At 53.0% G+C, this 22,144-nt stretch overlaps 1 protein-coding gene across 2 annotated transcripts; it reads left to right on the top strand.

The window, feature by feature from the left end:
- Positions 1-1,854: 1,854 nt before the first annotated feature.
- FTCD (formimidoyltransferase cyclodeaminase) lies at positions 1,855-21,217 on the top strand. Of its 2 annotated transcripts, none has more exons than XM_023541008.2 (14): positions 1,855-2,012; positions 2,976-3,159; positions 4,383-4,511; positions 5,713-5,801; positions 5,970-6,149; positions 6,889-7,026; positions 7,508-7,639; positions 15,034-15,095; positions 15,869-15,998; positions 16,337-16,498; positions 18,328-18,371; positions 18,582-18,720; positions 19,185-19,280; positions 20,607-21,217. In XM_023541008.2, exons 1-14 carry the CDS (start codon positions 1,857-1,859, stop codon positions 20,862-20,864), a joined length of 1,899 nt encoding a protein of 632 aa, XP_023396776.1. In that variant the 5' UTR covers positions 1,855-1,856; the 3' UTR covers positions 20,865-21,217. The 2 variants fall into 2 exon arrangements, with proteins under 2 accessions (XP_023396776.1, XP_003421984.2); XM_003421936.3 differs by having other exon boundaries at positions 20,587-20,769.
- The last annotated feature ends 927 nt before the right edge of the window (positions 21,218-22,144 follow it).

The raw sequence follows: 22,144 nt of genomic DNA, 5'->3' as shown, positions 1-22,144 counted from the left end.
CACACCCCAGGGAAACTCCCTTTACATTGGATCAGGGATGTGACCTTAGAAAGGGTGTTACAATCCCACCTTAATCCTCTTTAACATAAGATTATAATCACAGAATGGAGGACAACCACACAATACTGGGAATCATGGCCTAACCAAGTTAATACACACGTTTTTGCGGGGGACATAATTCAATCCTTGACACCCTGTCCCTGGCACTTTGTGTTCCATGCCATCCTGAGCCCTGGGCAAGACTGTCTCTTGAGGAAACAACCCAGATCCCTGCCTGTGGCCTGAGCTGGGCGCCCAAGGTTTGAGAGAAGTGACTCATCCTGGCAGGGCCCACAGTCAAGTAAGGCCAGCAAGGGGCCCCACTGTATGCTGGTGTCTGCCTGGAGGCCTTTGGCCACTTCTCTTTGTGGGTGCCAAGATGAAGCTGTTGGGCTTTCTGGGCTGTTCTTCACGTGGGGTGTCTTGTCCCACTGTCCTTGTGGCCTGGATGTGTCTGAGAAGCCCCAGCACTCCAGGACCCCGACTGCCCCTCCCAGGCTGATGCTTGAGTGTGAGGAGAAAGTACAAGCACCAAACACAGATCTCATGGGCTGGGAGACTCATGGCCTCTGCGGGCCGCTGCTGCCTGAGGCCATGGCCCAGGTGGGGGGCTGGAGGTGTTATTATCCCTGTCAGGGGCCTTGGGGCTGGTGGAGGCTGAGGGGGAAAGGCCACAGGTTGCAGAGGACAGAGGGCAGAGAGTGCAGGCTGCCCTTTGCTGAGCACTTGCTGTCAAAGCTGAGACCCCAACTTCCCCCGTGGGACCCAGGGAGGGTTGGCACCACCATTACCATGCCTACCCTCGGGGAGCAGAGGCTCGGAGAGGACCCCCGACCTGCCCAGGCTATGCCTACCCTTGGCTTTTGGTGGTGTCTGTTTGCCCTCGGCGCCTGAGGGTCCCTGGGTATGCCTGACCCTTCTGGGGGCAACCAGGCCCTTCTGGAGGCCACAAACCCTCTCATAGTCAATGGCTCTGTTCCTGTGGGTCATCAACATGAGCAGCTGCAGAAGGGTTGGCTCCCCAGGGCCCACAGGGGCCAGGAGTCTGAGAAGTCTGGGTGTCCTCTGCGTGGGGATGAGGCAGCCTTGGATGATAAACACGGGGGGAAGGCTTCTCCTGGAAGGGAGATGAGGCTGTGAGGACAACAGATGACAGAAGGAATTCAGCCTGCTCTTGGCCAGGGGTGGTGCTGCAGGATCTGGAGGGGGCCTGAGGATTGGAGACAGAGCTGGACTCCAGGACTTGGGGGGCCCAGGTCTCCCATGGCTGCCCCTGTGCTGCCAGGACCAGCTAGACAATCTGTGGGGCTCCTTGTTCAATTTCATGATGGTAACAGCAGGGTGTTACAAAAGTGGGGGACCCCATGGGTTGTGCTGTGCACACCTGTGACCTGGCCCTGTTGCTGCCCAGCTGGAGTTTTTGGGAGCAGCGGTGGGAGAGCTAGGGTCTTCCCCTGTCTGCTGGTCCCTCCAGGAGCACACACAGTACCCACACAGCACACCCATAGCACATGCCACCCACACAGCACACTCACAGCCCATATGGCACCCACCTGGTATACTCGTGGAGCACCCACTACCCACATGGCACACTCAGAGCTCACATCATCTACACAGCACACTCAGTCTCACAGTCACACAGTGACACCCCCCATGCACACTCAGGCACACTCACACACATTCTTACACACAGGCACATCCCCGTGCACACCCACAAACACGTGCTCTCACACTCATACACCCCCATTCACTCTCCGGCCGTCCAAACCAGGCTGACCTCTGAAGCTGTGACTTGGTGGTTAATAAGAAGCCCAGCCATGGGGAGGGGCTGGCCGGGGGATAAAGTTCTGAAGCGGCTGCCGAGGGCCCCTCACTGTCTGCACCATTGGAGAGAATCCCACCGACCCAGGTGCTGGACCATGTCCCAGCTGGTGGAATGTGTCCCCAACTTCTCGGAGGGGAACAGCCAGGAGGTGAGGTGCCCAGCAGGCTGGCAGCAGGCAGGGAGAAAGGAGTATTGGTGGTGTAGGCTAGGGGCTTGTCTTTTCCTGGGACAGGTGCCGAGCCACAGGGGCTATCTCTCTTCAGCCAGAAGAAGTGTGTCCGTGTGCCTAGGGGACTCAGGAGTGACCTGACCCAGGTGTTGGAGTAGTCAGAGGGGGAACCCGGGCCAGGGTGGGGAAAGATGGGGGCCCAGGAGTAGGGGCTGCTGTTATTTGAAAACCAGGCCCCAGAGGACTGACCCCAAAGGACCATTGTGAGGGTCACATGGGGGTCATCCATGTGTGCCTGCAGAGTGCATGCTGTTCTCAAGCATGTTCACTGAGTCCTTCCAGCCCTACGAAGGGGGCGCTACTATTACCCTCACTTTACCAATGATGAAACTTAGGCACAGAGAGTTTAAGCAGATCGCCGATAGCCACACACCAGCATTTGGGTCCCGGGCCGTTGTTTCCAACCACTGGGCAGTCCTGCCATGCTCCCCTAAATTTCTGGGCCCTTCACCCCCCTACCCTGCTCATCGTCTGCCCTGCCGCCATCCACTTCAGGAGGTATATCCATTGAGAGATCATTTGGGGGGGCACAGGAAATGGGACCCTCCGTGACCTTGGGTGACCTTGGGCCAGTTGGTCACCTTCTCAGAGCCCCGGCTGCTCCCATCTGGGCATTGATTATCAATGGGGACCCCCTAGTTCTGCTTCCTGCCTCAGTTTCTCCTTTTCCCCTCCCAGCTGTGATAAGGTCTCCTGGGGTTTGGTGGTCACCATCTTACATACTTTCAGGGGACCACACATTCTTTGGGGGTCCCCAAAAGCCCAGCAGCACCTCGTTAGGCCACTTTCCGGCATGTGGGAGAGGTGTGGTTCGGCCACTCGGAAGCTTCATTTCCCTCTCCGAGTGGGAAACTGAGGCACAGGCCGGCTTCCATCCCACAGGTGATTGAGGCCATCTCGAGAGCCATTGCAGAGACCCCTGGCTGCATGCTGCTGGATGTCGACTCAGGCCCCTCCACCAACCGCACCGTCTACACCTTCGTGGGGCAGCCCACGGATGTGGTTGAGGGCGCCCTCAATGCCGCCCGGGCCGCTGCCCGCCTCATCGACATGAGCAAGCACAAAGGTGGGGGCTGTGGGGTGGGACACAGGGCAAAAGGCAGGGTGGGAGGGATGTAGGGGTGGTTCGTGGAGCGGGCTGCCAGATGGGTTGGGCATGGGGCCTGGCCTGTGTCTAGAAGTGTCCAGGGACCCAGCTTAGTCGTCCCCTGGGGTCCTGTGGGTCAGAAGAATGAGCTTGGGCTTCTCCTTGGAGACCCCAGAGCCACCCCTACCCCCAGCTTCTTGCCAAGTCTCCAGGCTGACAAAGACTGTTCCTCCATGGCCCTGGCAGCCTTGGTTCTCTCCTCCCTTCACTGAGGCCACCAGCCTCCCAGGACAGAGGAGGACAGGGCCTCGGTGACACCGCCCACATCTGCCAGGGGTCCCCAATTGACCATGAGGCCCACCCACTCAGGCTCTGGGCCAGGCCCTCATGTGGGGGTGGGGTGGGGTCAGGGGCAGAAGATATTGCTCCGCCCAGGGAAACCAGCTGACACCAGTTAACCCTCAGATCCAAACACGTCAACACCAGGGCGGGTGGGGACAAAGGTCAGTGGACACAGGGGAGCCAGTCGAAAGGCCAGGGTCTTGGGTGGGGAAGGCACACAGATGATCCCAAGCTGGGGAACGGATAAGAGGCTTATTGAAAACAAAGGAGCCAGTTACCTGACTGGAAGGGCTGGGGGACAATGACTGAGGTGGGGGGAAGAGTGGGAATAATGACTTGGTTCCACTAGAAAGACCCTTCCGAAGCCAAGCATGGATACTCAGCTGCCAGCAGTGGGGTAGGGGCTGGAGTGGCCAGAACCCACCAAGGTCAGCCCTTTCACCTTGGCCAGGGCTCACTGAGGGTTGACTTGTGAAGCCTAGAAAGTTACTTGTGCGACTTTTAGGAGAGGGAGCGAAGGGCATATTGCAAAGAAGCCAAAATATCAGGCCCCATGTCTTCCCTGGGGTCCTACGCAGTCACTCTCATGCTGGCCAGGAAGGATGTCCATGGCCGTCCACTGGCAATGCCTTCGTGTCACTGAAGGCCACCCTGGCAGGAACTGCTGTCCCTTGGGAGTAGCGGGTCAGCATGAGCAGGTGGGATGTGGGTCTGGTGGGCTGGTGAGGAGCAAGGGTCTGAGCAAGCCCAACTGAGCGGGTGGGGAGGTTCATAGTGTGCTCCCCGGCGTCTTGCTGATACCCCTCCAAAATCGGACTTTTGCCCTGGCCCCTGTCCTCAGCACACACCCATCTCTGCAGGGGAGCACCCTCGGATGGGCGCTCTGGATGTCTGCCCCTTCATCCCGGTCAGGGACGTCAACATGGATGAGTGTGTGCTATGTGCCCAGGCCTTCGGCCAGCGGCTGGCAGAGGAACTGGACGTGCCAGGTGAGTGTCCCCAGGAGGGCCCTCAGGGGCTTCAGCTGGCCCTTCTTCATATCAAGTCTGGTCATTTCCTGTCAGCAACTACTTATTGTACTGCTGGGCAACCTCTTCAAAATGGTGGTTATTACAAAACGAAGCCCTGGTGAGCAAGCTGACACCCAGGAACCCTGCTGCTTCTTCACTAATGAAATAAATGCAAATGGAAAGGACAGCAGATGTGTCATGTCCCATCTGGTGGGGCCACAGGGGGCACTTGTGGTCCAGCATTGCCCATGGCATGGAAGACTGCTTAACATCTGGGAGGCAACTGAGCAAGACAAGCAGTGAGCTTAAGAGTCTGTGCCTTCTAATGGAGTGACTGCCGTGGACTGCAGAAGAATGAACAAATCAGTATTAGAAGAAATACAACCAGAATGCTCCTTAGAAGTAAGGATGATGAGACTTTGTCTCGCTCACTTTGGACACGTTATCAGGAAAGGCTGATTGCTAGAAAAGGACATCATGATTGGGAGAGGGTCTACAAGAATGAGGGAAACCCTCAATGAGATGGATTGACACAACAGCCATAACAATTGATTCAAACAGATCAATGATCGTGAAGGCGGCACAGGACTGGGCAACATTTCGTTTTGTGATACGTTAATGTCATCTTGAGTTGAAGACAACTGGATGGTAACCAACCACAATAAAAACCTCACTTTGGGGAATTAACCAACTCAAGAACACGACCCCAAGCAAAAGGACAAATGGGCATAAAGAGAATGTCCAGTAATGGGGCGATGGCCAGATGGATCATGGAGCAGCAGCCTCTGGATGGAGAGCTCAGTGCCAAGGCCATATAAAAAGTTAACAGTGGTGCTGTAGGAGGATGGGTTTGAGGGAGTTTTTTTTTTTTTTTTAATTTGTCGTTATATTGATCGTACAATGAAAACACATCTTTAAAAGAAAATGTGGCCATCCTTCCAGCAATGCTTCCCACACGTCTGACAGTGAGGCTGCACCAGGGCCCCTGTGCAGAGGGAGCCAAGCTGGGCATGGGGCATCAGGAGACCTCACCCCTTGGTAGGGGGGCAGAGGGTGGAGACCTGGGATGGCTCTCCAGGGAGGTGAGAGAGGTGGAAGAGAGCAGCCCTGCCTAGGTTCTTCTCCGGGATCAGGGATGTGGCCTCCTGCTGACCAGGCCTGACCAGCACTTCCCTTGCAGTGTACCTATACGGGGAGGCAGCACGGACGGCCAGTCGCCGGAGCCTGCCAGCCATCCGAGCTGGGGAGTACGAGGCCCTCTCTGAGAAGGTGTGACGTCCCTGTGGCAGGCAGGTCTAGGGGGGTAGCCCTTGGCAGCAGTGTGCTTGGCCCTGCCACTGTCTCCTGTGCAGTGGGTGGGCCTTGCTCCTTCCTCCCCGACCCTGCGGCAGCCCCATCTCGTGGAGGAGGGCTCACTCCAGGTGAACCCCTCCACAGCTCAAGCAGGCTGAATGGGCACCTGACTTTGGCCCCAGCACCTTTGTTCCCAGCTGGGGGGCCACTGCCACTGGAGCCCGGAAGTTCCTCATCGCCTTCAACATCAACCTGCTCAGCACCAAGGAACAGGCGCACCGAATTGCCCTCAACCTGCGGGAGCAAGGCCGCGGGAAGGACCAGGTCGGTTCCCACTGAGCCCTGGAGTGGCCCTGGAAGAACCAGAGGCTGAGGCCAGCCTCAAGGAGCCACTAGGTGTGGATCAGCAGGGCGGTTGGCCGAGGCAGTGAGTCCGGCAGCTCAGCCTCTGGTTGCTGGTGACCAGCCTAGCCCCACCTCAGCGTCCTGACGTGTGGGATAGGGCAGGGCCGGAGCTTTGAGTAGTCTCAGTAAGGCATAACTTGTTTCAAAAGACATTTTATACAGAAGCAAGGCCATCCCTGCTGTTAAAATATTACAGTATTTCCATGCTGATGAGGAAGCAGCTGCCTTGAGTGCCAGGTGCCCTCAGTACTCCCAGATAAGTCCGGGTAATCCTTGGTACTCTTGGTGCTCCCAAGTGTCCCCAGGCACCCCCAGATATCTTCAGGTGCTCTCAGGTATCCCCGCATCATATCTACCACAGCAACCATCCCCTAGTTTGAGCATCTCTCCTGCAGGAAGTCCGGTCAGACACAGATAGATGAACAGACACCTGGTGAAGGAAATGGAGGGCAACTGGAAACCCTCTACCAGCCCCCTCCTTCCTAAGACCCAAGGACTCTCCACATGCAACTCTTGGTTGTTTAAGTGTCTGGGCTGGGCCAGCAGGGGGCGGCGGGGACACAGGCAGAGTGGGGCTTAAAGCCAAGTGCCAGGGGCGTAAGGGCAGGGCAGGGTGAGCCTCCTTAGCCTAGGCTGGGAATGGCTTCTCCTTTGGCAGCGAGGACGTCTAAAAAAGGTTCAGGGCATTGGCTGGTACCTGGATGAGAAGAACCTGGCTCAGGTGTCCACGAACCTCCTGGACTTTGAGATCACGGCGCTGCACACTGTCTATGAGGAGACCTGCAGAGAAGCACAAGTGAGCAGGGCAGGGTGCCCCTGCTGGCTGGGAAGGGTGAGCAGGGTGAGGCACCCCTGCCAGTTCCAGTGGTGCGGGTGAGGAGACTGAGGCAGTGAGAGGTGAGGTGACTTGCTCAAGGTCACATCTGTCATAAGTATGGGCAGGGACATGCACCCATCTGTCCTCCTATGGCCTGTTATCAGACTTGGAGTCCCTACCCCGAACCTTCCAACACAGTGACTGATTAAGCGTCTTGTGATAACAAGGTGTTTCATACCTGAAAAAGAGTAAATGATTGATAGTCCACAGGGCAGGTGCCTCCAGCTGGCTGTGCGGGAGGGGATCCATCCAGGTGAGCAGGGCAGGTGCCTCTAGCTGGCTGGGTTAGGGGTGGAATCCATCCAGGGGAACAGGGCAGGAGCCTTCTACCTGACCCTAGGAGCATCCTCAAGGCTGCGGCACCCCTAGGAGTGGACCTGACTTGCTTGTGCCTTCCTAGGAGCTGAACCTTCCAGTGGTGGGCTCTCAGCTAGTGGGCCTAGTGCCTCTGAAGGCCATCCTGGATGCTGCGACCTTCTACTGCGAGAAGGAGAACCTCTTCATCCTGGAGGAGGAGCACAGAATCAGGCTGGTGGGCGAGGCTTCCAGTGTGAAGGGGGCAGGGAGGGACCAGGAGTGGGCCAGTGGGTCTGACAGGAGAGTTTGAACAAGCTTGATGCTCCCTGGGCTGTGTCTTGGTGCTGGAGTTACCCACACCTGAGCTGGGATCTCGTCCATGGACCAGGCCTCCCTCCAGAAGGAGCTTCATGGGACATTGACACCGTGGCTTCCATGAGCCCAGAGAAGGTTCTGGTGGGGTGGGCTTCTCTCAGCTGCATGGAGAAGGAGACACCACTCTGGAAAGCAGCGGTTGGGTCTGATGCCCCTTCCTGCTCCTGTCTTGGAGGTTCTGTCTCTTTGAACTCTCTTGGTGAGCCCGGGGTGTTTGAAAGTTTTCTTCTGGTTCCTGCCTTAGCTCATTTTCAGAGTTTAGCACCTACCCTGAGTCTTCAGTATGTTTCATTTTTCTGTTTATCCATCCTGAGAAGGAACGATCTGTCCAGGGTGTGTTTGGCTATAAGTACGTGGCTGGATAAATCTTCTTTTATCACTAGATAGCAGCTCAAAGTGGGTGGACAATTCTCAGGAGTACTTTGGCCTTCTCTGGTGTGGCTTCTCTGCACTGGGAGTGGGGAGGTGTCTTTTCTGCACCTCACTTCCTCGCTCTAGGGTACTACAATGGGGGCTGTACTCCAGCTCTGCCCACCACCAGGACCCCCCTCTCCTGCCCAGGGGCAGTGTGGAGAGTCGTATCTCTGGGGGCTAGCAGGCAAGAGTTCCCAATGGTCCCCATTGTCTCCATTTCCCTAAAGCAGAACAGTGTGTCCCAGTGTATGTATATTTCATGGCACACTCTTTGTGCTGGGACCTGTTTACAAATAATGCTGCAATGAAGACCCTCACCCAAGTGTCCTTATCGATTATTGTGGAGTAGCTATGTGTGAATTGCAGCCAGAGGTGTGTGCATCTTATATTTGGAAGGATGTTTCTGCTCCCCACAAATGTTGCCACAATTTATGTCACCCCAGTAGGGGATGGGGAGAAGACCTTGTCTCTACTCTGCGCAATGTACCAGGCACAAAGAAGACTTTATGATTTTTGTCAATAGGCTGAGAGAAAAATTGGATCTCATTTTTATTTACATCAAATGAGATTGATCATCTTTTCTTTGGTGTATTGATGATTACTTCCCGTGAGGCTCCTGGTCACGCTCTCTGATGCTTTGCCCATTGTGTTGTTCATCTTATAAATTAAAGGAAGTAGCCTTATGTCTATTGTGCGTGTTGCAGATATTCTCTGCAGTTCTACTGTGACACACATGGGGTCACCATGAGTTGGAGTTGACTTGACGGCAAATGGTTTGGTTTCTGGTTTCTGTACGAAGTTCTCTTAGATTTTCTTGTTTTCCCACTCAGTCCTTTAGGTTTTCTAGGGACATGAATGTTTTGTCTGCAAATGGACGTATCAGGAAAGACAAATTGCTTGCTAGAAAAGGACATCGTGTTTGGCAAAGTAGAGGGTCAGCAAAAACAAGGGAAACCTTCAATGAGATGACTCTCACAGTGACTTGGTTCCTCATGTGTTTTGTGATTTTTGATTGTGAATGCATGTTCTTTGGAATTTTATATGTTGTAATTGTTGAACATCTGGATTTAAAGTTTGTTTCTCCAAAGACGCTTTGTGTTTCCCTCTGTTAGATGTTTGGGAGCACTACCAACAAGCCACTTTAAACTAAGTTTTTTGCTTGGAATTTTAGAAGTACACACGTAGCGAATTCTGTGTGAATACTAGCCCATATCCCCATCAGGATGGGCTTGTGGTTAGGAATTTCCAGGAAAAAAATTTTTCTCTGCCACACCCACAGGGAAGGCAGACACTGGGAAGTATCCAAACTATTTGCTCTGGTGGGTGGTTTTTTCTAGTACACACTTTGGGATGTTGCCTCTCAGCGGTTTCCAGTCTGACCCCTACTCTTTGAAAGATCAAGGCTTTTCCCACCCATTTGGGGCTGTCAGAGAGAGTCAGGTGCCCCCAGAGCAGACCCAGCTTCAGGGTCATCAGCTTTTCTGAACTCACCTTTCTGGTTATTTCTGGCTTTGAATGATTTTCTTTATTTTTTGCCAGTTTAGCCATGCACTTAAATAAAAAGAAAATACTGTTTATCTTTGCTGGAAATTTGAGCTGGATTCAGAAGAGGACGTGGAACAAGGGATATCACTGCTGATGTCAGATGGATCTTGCCTGAAAGCAGAGAATACCAGAAACATGTTTGCCAGTGTTTCATTGAGTATGCAAAGACATTCGACTATGTGGATCATAACAAATTATGGACAACATTGTGAAGATTGGGAATTCCAGAACACTTAATTGTGCTAATGTAGAAACTGTACATAGACCAAGAGGCAGTTCAAACAGAACAAGGGGATACTGTGTAGTTTAAAATCGGGAAAGGTGTGCTTCAGGGTTGTGTCCTTTCACCATACTTATTCAATCTGCATGCTGAGCAACTAATCTGGGAAGCTGGACTATATGAAGAAGAATGGGGCATCAGGACTGGAGGAAGACTCATTAACAACCTGTGATATGCAGGTAATACAACCTTGTTTGCTGAAAGTGAAGAGGACTTGAAGCACTTACTGATGAAGATCAAAAACCACAGCCTTCAGTATGGATTACTCCTGAACATGAAGAAAACAAAAATCCTCACAACTGGACCAGTAAGTAGTATCATGATAAATGGAGAAAAGATTGAAGTTTTCAAGGATTTCATTTTACTTGGATCCACAATCCACACCCATGGCAGCAGCAGTCAAGAAATCAAACGATGCATTGTGTTGAGCAAATCTGCTGCAAAAGATCTTTTTAAAGTGTTAAAAAGTGAAGATATCACCTTGAGAACTATTATTGATTGAATTATGCCCCCGCTAAAATGTGTGTTAACTTGACTAGGCCATGATTCCCAGTATTGTGTGGCTGTCCACCATTTTGTGATCTGATATGATTATCCTGTGTGTTGTAAATCCCCTGGTCATACAGTGGTTAAGAGCTCGGCTGCTAACTAAAAAGTTAGCTGTTCAAATCCACCAGCTTCTCCTTGGAAACCTTATGGGGGTAGTTCTACTCTGTCCTACAGGGTTACTATGACTCAACAGCAATGGGTTTGGATTGGTTTTATGCTGTTAATGAGGCAGGAATAGAGGTTGTTATGTTAATGAGGCAGGACTCAATTACAGGATTAGGTTGTATCTTGAGTCAATCTCTTTTGAGATATAAAAGAGAGAAGTGAGCAGAGAGGAAAGGGACCTCATTATCATCAACAAGAAGCACCAGGAGTGGAGGATGTCTTTGGACTTGGGGTCCCTGCACTGAGAAGCTCCTAGACCCAGGGGAAGATGGATGACAAGGACTTTTCCCCAGAGCCAACACAGAGAGAAAGCCTTCCCCTGGAGCTGGCACCCTGAATTCAAGCTTCTAGCATTCTAATCTGTGAGAGAATAAATTTCTGTTTGTTAAAGCCATCCTCTTGGGGTTGGTTTGGGTCAGGCGTACATTAGTAAGACAAGGACTAATGTACGCCTGACCCAAACCATGATATTTTCAATCATCTCATAGGCATGCAAAAGCTAGACAGTGAATAAGGAAGACTGAAGAATTGATGCATTTGAATTATGGTGTTGGCAAAGCATACTGAATATGCCATGGACTTCTGGGAGAATGAACAATTCTGTTTTAGAAGAAGCACAGCCAAATTCTCCTTAGAAGGGAGGATGGCAAGATTTTTTCTCATGTACTTTGAACATGTTATCGGGAGGGACCAATCCTTGGAGAAGGACATCCAGCTTGGTAAAGTACAGGGTCAGTGAAAAAGAGGAAGACCCTCAATGAGATGGATTGACACAGTGGCTGCAACAATGGGCTGAAATATAGCAATAATTGTGAGGATGACACAGGACCAGGCTCTGTTTCATTCTGTTGTGCATGGGATGGCTATGAATCGGAACCCACTCAACAGCACCTAACAGCAATAACAGCAGTTTATCTTTCTGGAGTTTTCTGTGCCAGGAGAGCTTTGCCTTACTGCTGAAAGTGGCAGTAGCTTGCTGATTCTACAGTTTAACTCTCAGGAGGTCCTCTTATGTTCCCATTTCCATGTTCTTGGGGAGACCTCACAACCACCCTCTGGGATCCCCTGGTTTGTTTCTCTCAAGCAGCACTAGCCGCTTTCTACTTTTATGTTTGGCTTATAATTGACTTGGACTGTGTTGCTGGCATATAGCACCATAAGGTGTTTTGAATGTTTTCTTTTTTAAAAAAATTTACAATTTGTGCAATCATTATCACTATTTCCAAAAGTCCATTATCACCACAAACAGAAACTCTGTACCCATTAAGCAATAACTCTTCATTACCCCCTGATCTTAACCCTTGGTAATCTCCAATCTACTTTCTTTCTGTATGAGTAATTTGCCTATTCTAGATAGTTTATAGGCACTGGGTTTCTGGGTAGATAGTTCATATAAGTGGAATTATACGATATTTGTTCTTTGGTACCTGACTTATTTGACTTATCATGTTTTCAAAGTTCATCCATGTTGTAGCATTGTCTTAGTCATCTAGTGCTGCTATAACAGAAATAACAGAAGCAGATGGCTTTAATAAACAGAAATTTATTGTCTCACAGTTTGGGAGGCTAGAAGCCCAAATTCGGGGTGCCAGCTCCAGGGGAAGACCTTTTATCTCTGTCGGCTCTGGGGGAACGCCCTTGTTGTCAATCTTCCTCTGGTCTAGCAGCTTCTCAGCACAGGGACCCAGTGTCCGAAGGATGTGCTCCACTCCTGGCTCCTCTTGCTTGGTGGTAATGAGGTCCCTTTCCTTTCTGTTTGATTCTCTCTTTTGTATTTCAAAAGAGATTGACTCAAGATACAACCTAAATCCTGTAGATTGTTTTCTGCCTCATTAACTACCTTTAATCCTACCTCATTAACATCATTGAGGTTAGGATTTACAGTACATAGAATGATTACATCAAATCACATAATGGAATACCACCACACAATACTGGGACTCATGGTCTCGCCAAGTTGACATATATTTTTGGGGGATACAATTCAATCCATAACAAGCATATATCAGAAATTCACGTCTCTTTATGGCTGAATAATATTCCATTGTATGTATAGACCACCCTTTGTCCATTCATCTGTTGATGGACACTTGGGTTTTTCAAATCTTTTGGCTATTGTGAATAATGCTGCAATGAATATCCAAGTATATGTGTATGTTCAAGTCCTTGTTTTCAGTTCTCACAGGAGTGAAATTGCTGTGTCATATGGTAATTCTATGTCTAACATTTTGAGGAACCACCAAACTGTTTTCCGCAGCAGCTGCACTATTTTACATTTCCATCAGCATTTGTATATCTTCTTTGGAGAAATGTCTATTCAAGCCTTTTGCTCATTTTTTATTTGTTTTTTTTTGTTGTTGTTGTTGAGTTGTAGTTCTTTATATAGTCTGAATAATAAACACGTAATCTGAAAATGTTTTCTCTCATTCTATAGATTGTCATTTCAGTCTTTTGATAGTGTCTGTTGATGTGCAAAAGCTTTTAATTTTTATGAAGTTCAATTTAACTGTTTTTTCTTTTATTGGTTGTGCTTTTAGTGTCATATTTAAGAAACAATTGCCAAATACAAGGTCATGAAGATTTACTCCTATGTTTCTGTCTAAGAATTTTTTAATTTTAGCCCTTAAATTTAGGCATTTACACTGTTTTGAGTTAATTTTTATATGTGGTGTGAGGTAGGGATCCAATTCCTTCTTTTGCATGTGAATGTCCAACTTTTCCAGCAACATCTGTTGAAGAGATTGTTCTTGGCACTCTTGTTGAAAATCAGTTGACCATGTGAGTGGGTTTATTTCTGGGCTTTCAGTTTATTCAATTGGTCTGTATGATATGTCTATCCTTACAGGCATATCATATCACATATGATATGTCTATAGCCACTGGCTTTGTACTAAGTACAAAGCTTTGTAGCTTTGTAGTAAGTGTTGAAATTGGAAAACGTGAGTCCTCCAACTTTGTCCTTCTTTTGAAATATTGTTTTGTCTGTGCAAACCCACTAAGGTCCCTTGAAATTCCATATGAATGTTAGAATAGGTTCTTCCATTGGGATTTTGCCTTTGGGGTTTTGACAGGTGTCTTAGTCATCTAGTGCTGCTGTAACAGAAATACCGCAAGTGGATGGCTTTAAAAAAGAGAAATTAATTTTCTCACAGTCTAGTAGATTTGAAGTCCAAATTCAGGGCATCAGCTCCAGGGGAAGGCTTTCTCTGTTGGCTCTGGAGGACGGTCCTTGTCATCAATCTTTCCCTGGACTAGGAGCTTCTCCGCACAGGAACCCCAGGTCCAAAGGACACACTCTGCTCCCAGTGCTTCTTTTTTGGTGGTATGAGGTCCCCCACTCTCTGCTTGCTTCCCTTTCCTTTTATCTCTTGTAAGATAAAAGGTGGTGCAGGCCACACCCCAGGGAAACTCTCTTAACATTAGATCAGGAATGTGACCTGAGCAAGAGAGTTACATCCCACGCTAATCCTCTTTAACCACACAGGCAGAGATTATGATTTATAACACGTAGGAAAATCACAAAGTGGAGGACAACCACACAATACTGGGAATCATGGCCTAACCAAGTTGACATATTTGGGGGGACACAATTCAATCCGTGACAATTGTTGTCTTAATTTCTTTTTCTGATTGTGCATTGCTAGTGTATAGAAATAGACCTGATTTTTGCATGTAGATTTTGTATCTTGCGACTTGACTGAGTTTGTTTATTAGCTTTCGCGGTTTGTGTGTGTGTGTGTGTGTGTGCATTCTTTTAGATTTTCTATATATAAGATCATGTCATCTGTGAATAGAATAGAGATAGTTTTACTTCTTCCTTTCTGACTTGAAAACCTTTTATTTCTCTTTCTTGCCTAATTGCTTGGCTAGAACTTCCAGTACTATGTTCAACAGAAATGGTGAAAGGGACTCCCCTTGGAATGATGATTGGTTTGCGGAGTGATCGTGAGTGGGCACCTCCTCTCTCTGGGCCTCATTTTCTCCATCAGGTAACATGGGGTGGGTGGATTTATCAGGAAGCATACACACGGTGCCTGCTCTGGTCTTGGCATGCTCTCCCAGGTGGGGACCAGTTGGACATGGGAGTCAGTGGTCAACAGGGCTCCTCGTGGGAGCCGAGTGTGTACCAACCATGCCCCCTGCCCTGCTCCCCACAAAAAGGCCAGGCTCAGGGCAGAGACAGCACAGTGAGCTGTGAGGGATCCCCAGCACATTCTGTGGCCCTCCTCACTGTTGGCCTTCCTCACGCAGCGGATGGGCAAGAAGGGTCCTTTCACCCTGTGCTACACCTCTTTTTCTAGGTCGTGAACCGGCTTGGCCTGGACTCCCTGTCTCCCTTTAATCCTAAGGAACGGATTATCGAGTGAGCTCCTTCTCAACCCTACCTGGAGCCAGAGGCGCCTTCCAAGTCCCTGTGGGCATGGTATAGGGGGCAGGGCCCTGTGTGGCTCCAGTGCTTCCAGATCCCTCTGCTTGGTCGCTTATTCATTCAACAAACATCAGAGGGCCTTGTGCTGGGCCTGGGGCTGTGGGCCAGGGTGGGGGAGGGGTGAGACCAAAACAGGGTCCCTGCTTTCTCCTAACAGTAGGCCCCTCTGAGTCTGCCACCTGCTCTGCAAACTGGGGACAATGTCCTTGCTGGTGAGGGCTGTGGTGTGGGCAGCAGGGTGGGACTGGGAGTCAGAAGCCAGGTCCTGACTCCAGCTTTGTCTTCACAGCCTGGTAATCGGGTTGTGACAGTGTCACAGCACCATGGGAACTTTATGCCCAAAACACTTGCTCAGCAGAGGGCTATGGACCTCGGAGGGGGCTGACACTCTTCCTGGTCTCTGTACCTCGGTACAGCCACTCCAGGAACTCATCCCAGTCCTGGAGGGAACTCACTGTCTGTTCGCTGTGTCCTCTCTGGACCCCATGCAGACAGGGCGGCAGAGCAGTCTTGTCCCACTCCTGGATGGGGACACTGGGGATGGGGACGATGGGGCTTGCTGGGTCCACCCATGAGCCAGTGGTTTCTGAAGGGCTCTGCCTCTGACCTGCAGCACTGGGAGCAGCGGGCTCTTGCCCAGGCCCCAACGCCCCAGGGCAACAGCCCCAGAGCTCCCTCCCCTCAGCTGAGCCCTCATCTGCCCACAGGTACCTGGTACCAGATGGCAGGCCCGAGCAGTGCCTGGTAAACAAGTCCCTGGGCACCTTCATCCGCGAGGTGGGAGCCCGCTCGGCAGCCCCGGGAGGCGGCTCAGTGGCAGCGGCTACTGCGGCCATGGTGAGAGCAGGGCCTGGGGCATGTCTGTATCCCAGAGCTCTGAGATCCCCCTGCAGGACATACGGGCTGCGGCACCACTGTCCAAGACCCCACTGTGGGTCACGGGGGTGGAATCCTCAGTCCACCAGGACTCAGTGGCCCCACAGATGGGGGAGAATCACAGCAGGACCCCACTGCGTGTGGGGCGTGGAGGAAAGGATTGTCACAGGTGTAGGAGTAGCGGTGCCTCTGTGCTGGGTCCTCTCCGCTGTCGCTACCTGGGGTCTGGATACCTGGGGTGGACAGAGCACCCAGCATGGGTCCCAGTATCCCAGAGCCCACGGCCCGCCTCTCCCCAGGGTGCGGCACTGGCCTCTATGGTGGGTCTGATGACCTACGGGAGGCGCCAGTTTGAGCACCTGGATGCAGAGATGCGGCGCCTGATCCCACCCTTCCACGCAGCCTTGGCCCAGCTAACCACGCTGGTGGACACCGATGCCCAGGCCTTCACGGGTTACCTGGTGAGTGCCCACGGCCTCCTCCTGCCCGGGTCCTAGAGGCTTTGGAGACCCCAGAGGCGACTGCAAACACTGGCCTATGGGCGTCGGAGCAAGAGGGCTTGTCTGAAGGAAAGAAAGGGCCAGGCCAGGGTCTCAGAGAACAGGTGGGAGTGGACAGGAGGAGTGCAGGCTGGAAAGGCCAGCCAGGGGTGGGAGTGGGAGGTGCTTGAAGAGCAGGTGTCTAGAGACCAGGAGTGCCCAGACAGGAGGGCAATTGTCTAGCTGCTATTTGGGACCAGGGCAATCAGCAAGACCCCTCCCTTCCCTGACTCTGCTCCCTGCCAGTGCAAACCTGAGGCCAGTGGGGCCTGGGGGTTGGCACAAGAATGACTGCACTGCTCACAGGCTACAGCAGTGGCAGGGGTGGGTTGGGAGGGAGCAGCCATGGTGCAGGGCTCCCTCCCACCAGCCGCAGTCAGAGGCCAACCTGGCTGCCCCTGAGATCTCACAGATGGGGGAGGGGGCATCGAGTGCACAGAAGTGCCCACGATCCGGATACCACAGATGCAGGGGGATGGCCAAGAAGGAGCCACCACACAGAAGAACTCAGACCCAAGGAAGTGGAGTAAACAAATCTCACAAGAAGAAAGACAGGGCAATTGATAGTCTCGGGGAGATTCAGGAAGACGTTTTGGCTATGCAACAAAAAAGGAACCAGTGGAGCACTGGGAAGTGAACACTATGAAATAACCCACCTGCGCCAGGCGGGCCAGACCACAGAACATGCACATCGGGAGTGAATTGGCCAGTGGGTCCACAGAGAAGGGGAGCCACGCAGATCTTGGTGTGACAGTGCAGAGAGAAACTACCAGAAACAACAGAGACATAGAGGACAAAGTGGAGAATCCTCACCGTGGGCAGGAGAGCAGTTCTGGAGGGAGACCCCAGAGGAGAAGGGCAGTGATTAGAGACAGCAGGAGAGACATTTTCAGACCTGGAGACAGAGTCCAGCAGCGGAGTAGGTGAGCAGGAAGACCTGCCTCTGCGATGCTGTGAGGTTCCACAGTTCCACAGGTGTGGAGATAGCCTAAAGGCTCTGGGACCAGAGCCAGTTCTGTAAAGTCTGAGAATCGGACAGCACCAAGTTCTTGCCAGTAATGCTGGGTGCTAGGGAAGTGCCCTGACACCCTTGAAGACAGAGGACGACCGTACTGATCTGGAAGCCTCCTCCATCAGCGAGCATTCAGGAGGGGGCAGAGCCAAGACCGGGGCTTGAGAGGTCTCCGCTGACAATACTCCTGGGAGATGCAGAATGGATGCTGAATCCTCAACAGAGGAAAACCGCCTCACTGGGGAAAAGGGGACCTGCAGCAATGAAAGTCTAGTCTAAATAATTCTTAAAGGACACGTGTGTGCGTGGGGACAGGAGTGCTTACAAAGACAGGTATGGTCATGGTGACAGATGTGGTCAAGGGGATAGGCATGGTCAGGAGGACATGTGTGATCACAGGGGAGAGATGTGATCACAGGGGAAAGATGTGATCACAGGGGAAAGATGTGATCACAGGGGAAAGATGTGGTCACAGGGACAGGTGTGCTCACAGGGGACAGGTGTGGTCACAGGGGACAGGTATGGTCTAGGGGACAGGTGTGGTCATAGGGGATAGGTGTGGTCACAGGGGCAGGTGTGGTCATAGGGGACAGGTGTGGTCATAGGGCAAAGGCATGGTCACAGGGGACAGGTTTGGTCACAGGGAACATGTATGGTCTAGGGGACAGGTGTGGTCATGGGAGATAGGCTCCCCTTTACACTCACTCACAGTTTGTGTCTCTGTGGTTATTTCCCGTAGGAAGCAATGAAGCTGCCCAAGAACACACCTGAGGAGAGGGACAGGTGTGACCATAGGGACCCAGGTGTGGGCGGTGGCACAGCCCTGTGGGATCTTTGTGATTAGACACAGGTTCTCCCATGTCTCTACCCTTGTTCTATCTGTTCTTGCTGTCTGGGGACCCTGAGTGCCTCAAGCCCACCCCCACCCTCAGCTTGGGCTCAGGCTCAGTGGGGCTGGAGTGTGGCCCCCATGGCACCGTCCTCTGGTCCCAGGCGTGCGGCCGCCATGCAGGATGGGCTGAAGCAGGCGGTGGCCGTGCCCCTGTCCCTGGCGGAGATGGTGGCCTTGCTGTGGCCGGCACTGCAGGAGCTGGCTCTGTGTGGGAACTTGGCCTGCCGGTCGGACCTGCAGGTACGAGGGCCCAGCCTCTTCTGTCCAGCCCTTAGGTACCAGTGAGGCAGCAGAGGAGGAGAGGTATCAGGGACCATTGATTGGTGACACAGCTCCTGAATTGGGCCCTAACTCCAAGCCAGGCCCTATGTGGAATCTCAGTCACCTCCCCTCCTCCTTACCCACCTTCCCCTCTTATCTCCCTTCCCCCTCCCCTCTCCTCCCTCCAGTCCTCCTCCCTGCCCTCCACCCTCCTCTCCTTCCTGCCCTCTCCTCTCTGCCTCCTCCTCCCCTCCTCCCCTATGCTCTTCCTTCCCCGCCCCCCCATCTCCCAACCCCTTTCCTGTCTCTCCCATCCCTCCTCTCCTCCCTGACTCACCCTGTCCTCCTACCTCACAGCCCCTGCTCCTGGACCCTTCCTTTCTCCCCCTCCTGCCCCCCATCTCACAGTCCCTCTCCCTGACTCCCCCTGGTGTTGGCGGCAGGTGGCGGCCAAAGCATTAGAAACGGGTGTGTTTGGTGCCTACTTCAATGTGCTCACTAACCTGAAGGACATCACCGACAAGGGCTTCAAGGACCAGGTGAGCAGATGGCAGCACCGGCCCATGGCATTGCTAGGTTTGCAGACGTGAGGCCAGAGCTCAGTGCCCAGCAGGGACGTTCTTGTCCACCATGAGGCCAGGATGGGCCCCTCTGGTGTGTCCTATAGAGCCGCTCACTCGGCTGGATCTCCTGTGGTGTCCGCGGGCGTCAGGGGAGGGTGCCATTCCCCTCCCTCAGGGGTTTTCTGTGAGACAGGGTGGCCTGGGTGCCTGGCATCCTTCCCTCCCCATGGGGCCCCCTCTGCTCTTGGGCCTGTCCCGGCTGGGAGGGGCTGGGGAGTGTGGAGTCAGAGCCCCAGTGCCTGTCACCACCCTCCCCAGGCCCCCGATGAGCTGCTGGCCCGGCTGAGCCCAGACACTGGGCACCAGCCAAGCAGGGCTCCAGGCCATCCCAGGAACAGTCGACCACCTGCTGAAATCACTTGACCCTCAGCATTCACGATGTTTTGTGATAATTTTATTATTATTATTGAGGTGAAATTCACATAACATAAAGTACTGTTTTAAAGAGCGCGGTTCGGTGGTTCTCAGCACGTACACGAGGCTGGGCAGCTGTCACTTCTGACTCCTCCCCAGACATACCACCACCCAGAGGAGACCTGTGCTCATCAGCAGCCCCTGACCCCCAGCCCTGGCAGCCCCCATCTGCCGTCTCTCCCTGCAGACTTCGTGTTAGTTTTAAAAGCGAGGTCACAGTTCACTGTTTTTACTAGGATCCCCTGTGAGGGCATCATGACCCTTTAAGGCTGGGGGTCTCCACAGCTCTTAACACCCCACCACCCACTCCAGGCAGACCCAGCGTAGCCCTCTCGAGGGGACTCGCCACCCACCACCCAGGCAGCAAGCTCAAGGATGGCCTCCTAGGAGTCGTCACCATGCTGGGCCTTTGTGCCTGACCCCGGGCAGCTGTGGCTAAAGAAGGAGGCCTGGGAGGGTGGTGGGGAGGCCCAGACTGCCCAGGAGTCCGAAGTTTGGCTTTGCCCCAAATCTCAATACAGAGAGAGTTCCTCACATCTGTGCCAGGAGATCCTCAAGGAGCCAGAGTCCCTGGGTCAGGATGGCTCTGGGTCAGGATGGCCCTGCTCACTTCAGATGGACAGGAAGGGAACATATGGCTAGGGAGGAACACAGGGAGGGGACAGTGTGGGCTGGAGCCAGCAGGGACAGTGGGCAGGTGCAGGGGACTGTCTGTGGGCAGAAGCAGGGTAGGAGATATGCTGTGGCCGAGGCGGGGAGTGGGGCCGAGCTCCACCAGGCAGGGGGTGACCATCCACTGGTTTGGCAGATCCACCAGAGGGTCTCCAGCCTCCTGCAGGATGCCCAGACCCAGGCTGCGCTGGTGCTGGATCGCCTGGAGGCCCGGCAGGAGTGAGGGCCGGAGTGGAGACCCCCAGTAGACTCGTTACTCATCGTGAGGCGAGGGGAGCCATGGGTGGAGTCTGCGGAGGGGCTGCACTGCCTGATACCAGCTCTCAGACCAGCATGGCCGCATTGGGTATGCCCTCCAGTCTCAATAAAGTTGTGACACCCAGTGACCTGCTGTGTGACTGGCTGCTGGGGTAAGGGGCTGGGTTCTGGGGTGGGAGGGGTCATGGATGGGGTCTGTGGTTGAGTGAGCCGTGAGGTCAGGAGTCACAGGAGAGGTGACATGTGGCCAGCCTGAAGGATCCTACACACGCAGGCACACAGTGGACGTGTGGGGATTCAGCCAGGTCAGGCTGCTGCCCACAGCACTGCCGTCTGGTGCCAGGACTGGGGCAGTGTGGCCCCTTGACCAGTGAGAAGCTGTAGGTGGCTTTGGGGCTGTCACCCACCGCAGCCCACAGACAGGGAAGAACAGACTCCCAGGACAAAAAGGAACTTCAGGTGTGGGCACCAATTCTGGGCCAGGAGGCAGTGGCCATGTGGGAGGAGGGGACGGGGGCACTGATGAGGGCGAGGTGGGGGGCAGGAGGTATGGCTGGGCCTTGATCACTCACTCAGCCCCCGCTCTGGGCTGCCACTGTGGGGCCTCAGCCAACAAAGGGAGCTCCATGCCAAGTAGATAATGGCTAATGTGTGGGGTGAGCAGGTGTGGGGAGCCTGGGGACCTTCCTGGAGGACAGGAGAGGCAGTGAAGCAGAGGAAGCAGCCATCAGGGGACCCTGGACTATGTGGCACAGTGTGGGCCCAGGAACCTAGGGGTTGGTGGCTCTGGGGGAGTGGGGCATGGTGCTTGAATGAGGCAACAGCTCTGCCCTGGGGCATGACCTCCTCATACCGGGGCTCAGTGGTCAAAGGTGAGAGAGGTCGTCCTGCCCCCCCACCATGGGCCTCATGATCCCCAATGGCACTCCCCCCAGCCCTGTGTCTGAGCCTAGGCAGGAAGGCGGTGAAGGTGCTTAATGGACCTCTTGGAGGAGCTTCCCTAGATCCACCCTACAGCCTCCTCTTATGTCTCATGCGCACACCCACATGCAGATGGTTGGAAAGGGATGTGGACGTAGCAACCACAAGCACAGGGCTCTTGTTCAGCCCTGATGGTGTAAAGCTCAGGGCTGGGGATAAAAAGAAAATGAGACACAGTCCTGATCATGGAGTGCCATACTCCAGGTGCTCTCAGGTGCTCACAGGTGCTCTCAGGTGCTCACAGGTGCTCTCAGGTGCTCTCAGGTACTCACAGATACTATTAGATGCTCACAGGTGCTCTCAAGTACTCACAGGTACTCTCGGGTGCTCACAGGTGTTCTCAGGTTCTCACAGATACTCTCAGATTATTACAGGTGCTCTCAGGGGCTGTCAGGTGCTCTCAGGTACTCACAGATACTCAGGTGCTCACGGGTGCTCTCAGGTACTCTCAGGTG

Source organism: Loxodonta africana, chromosome 2 (genome assembly GCF_030014295.1).
Source record: "Loxodonta africana isolate mLoxAfr1 chromosome 2, mLoxAfr1.hap2, whole genome shotgun sequence".
In the NCBI taxonomy this organism is placed as follows: Eukaryota; Metazoa; Chordata; class Mammalia; order Proboscidea; family Elephantidae; genus Loxodonta; species Loxodonta africana.
Note: the sequence above shows the minus strand (reverse complement) of the source record. Positions and strands in the feature narration are given on the sequence as shown.

What these genes read in the sequence shown, in the direction of transcription:
- FTCD (XM_023541008.2), top strand. Translation starts at nt 1,857, where the DNA reads ATGGGGAGGGGCTGGCCGGGGGATAAAGTTCTGAAGCGGCTGCCGAGG. An exon ending in AGAGGAACTGGACGTGCCAG is followed by an intron (nt 4,512 to 5,712) that starts GTGAGTGTCCCC and finishes CTTCCCTTGCAG; the next exon opens with TGTACCTATACGGGGAGGCA. An exon ending in AGGCCTTCACGGGTTACCTG is followed by an intron (nt 16,499 to 18,327) that starts GTGAGTGCCCAC and finishes TATTTCCCGTAG; the next exon opens with GAAGCAATGAAGCTGCCCAA.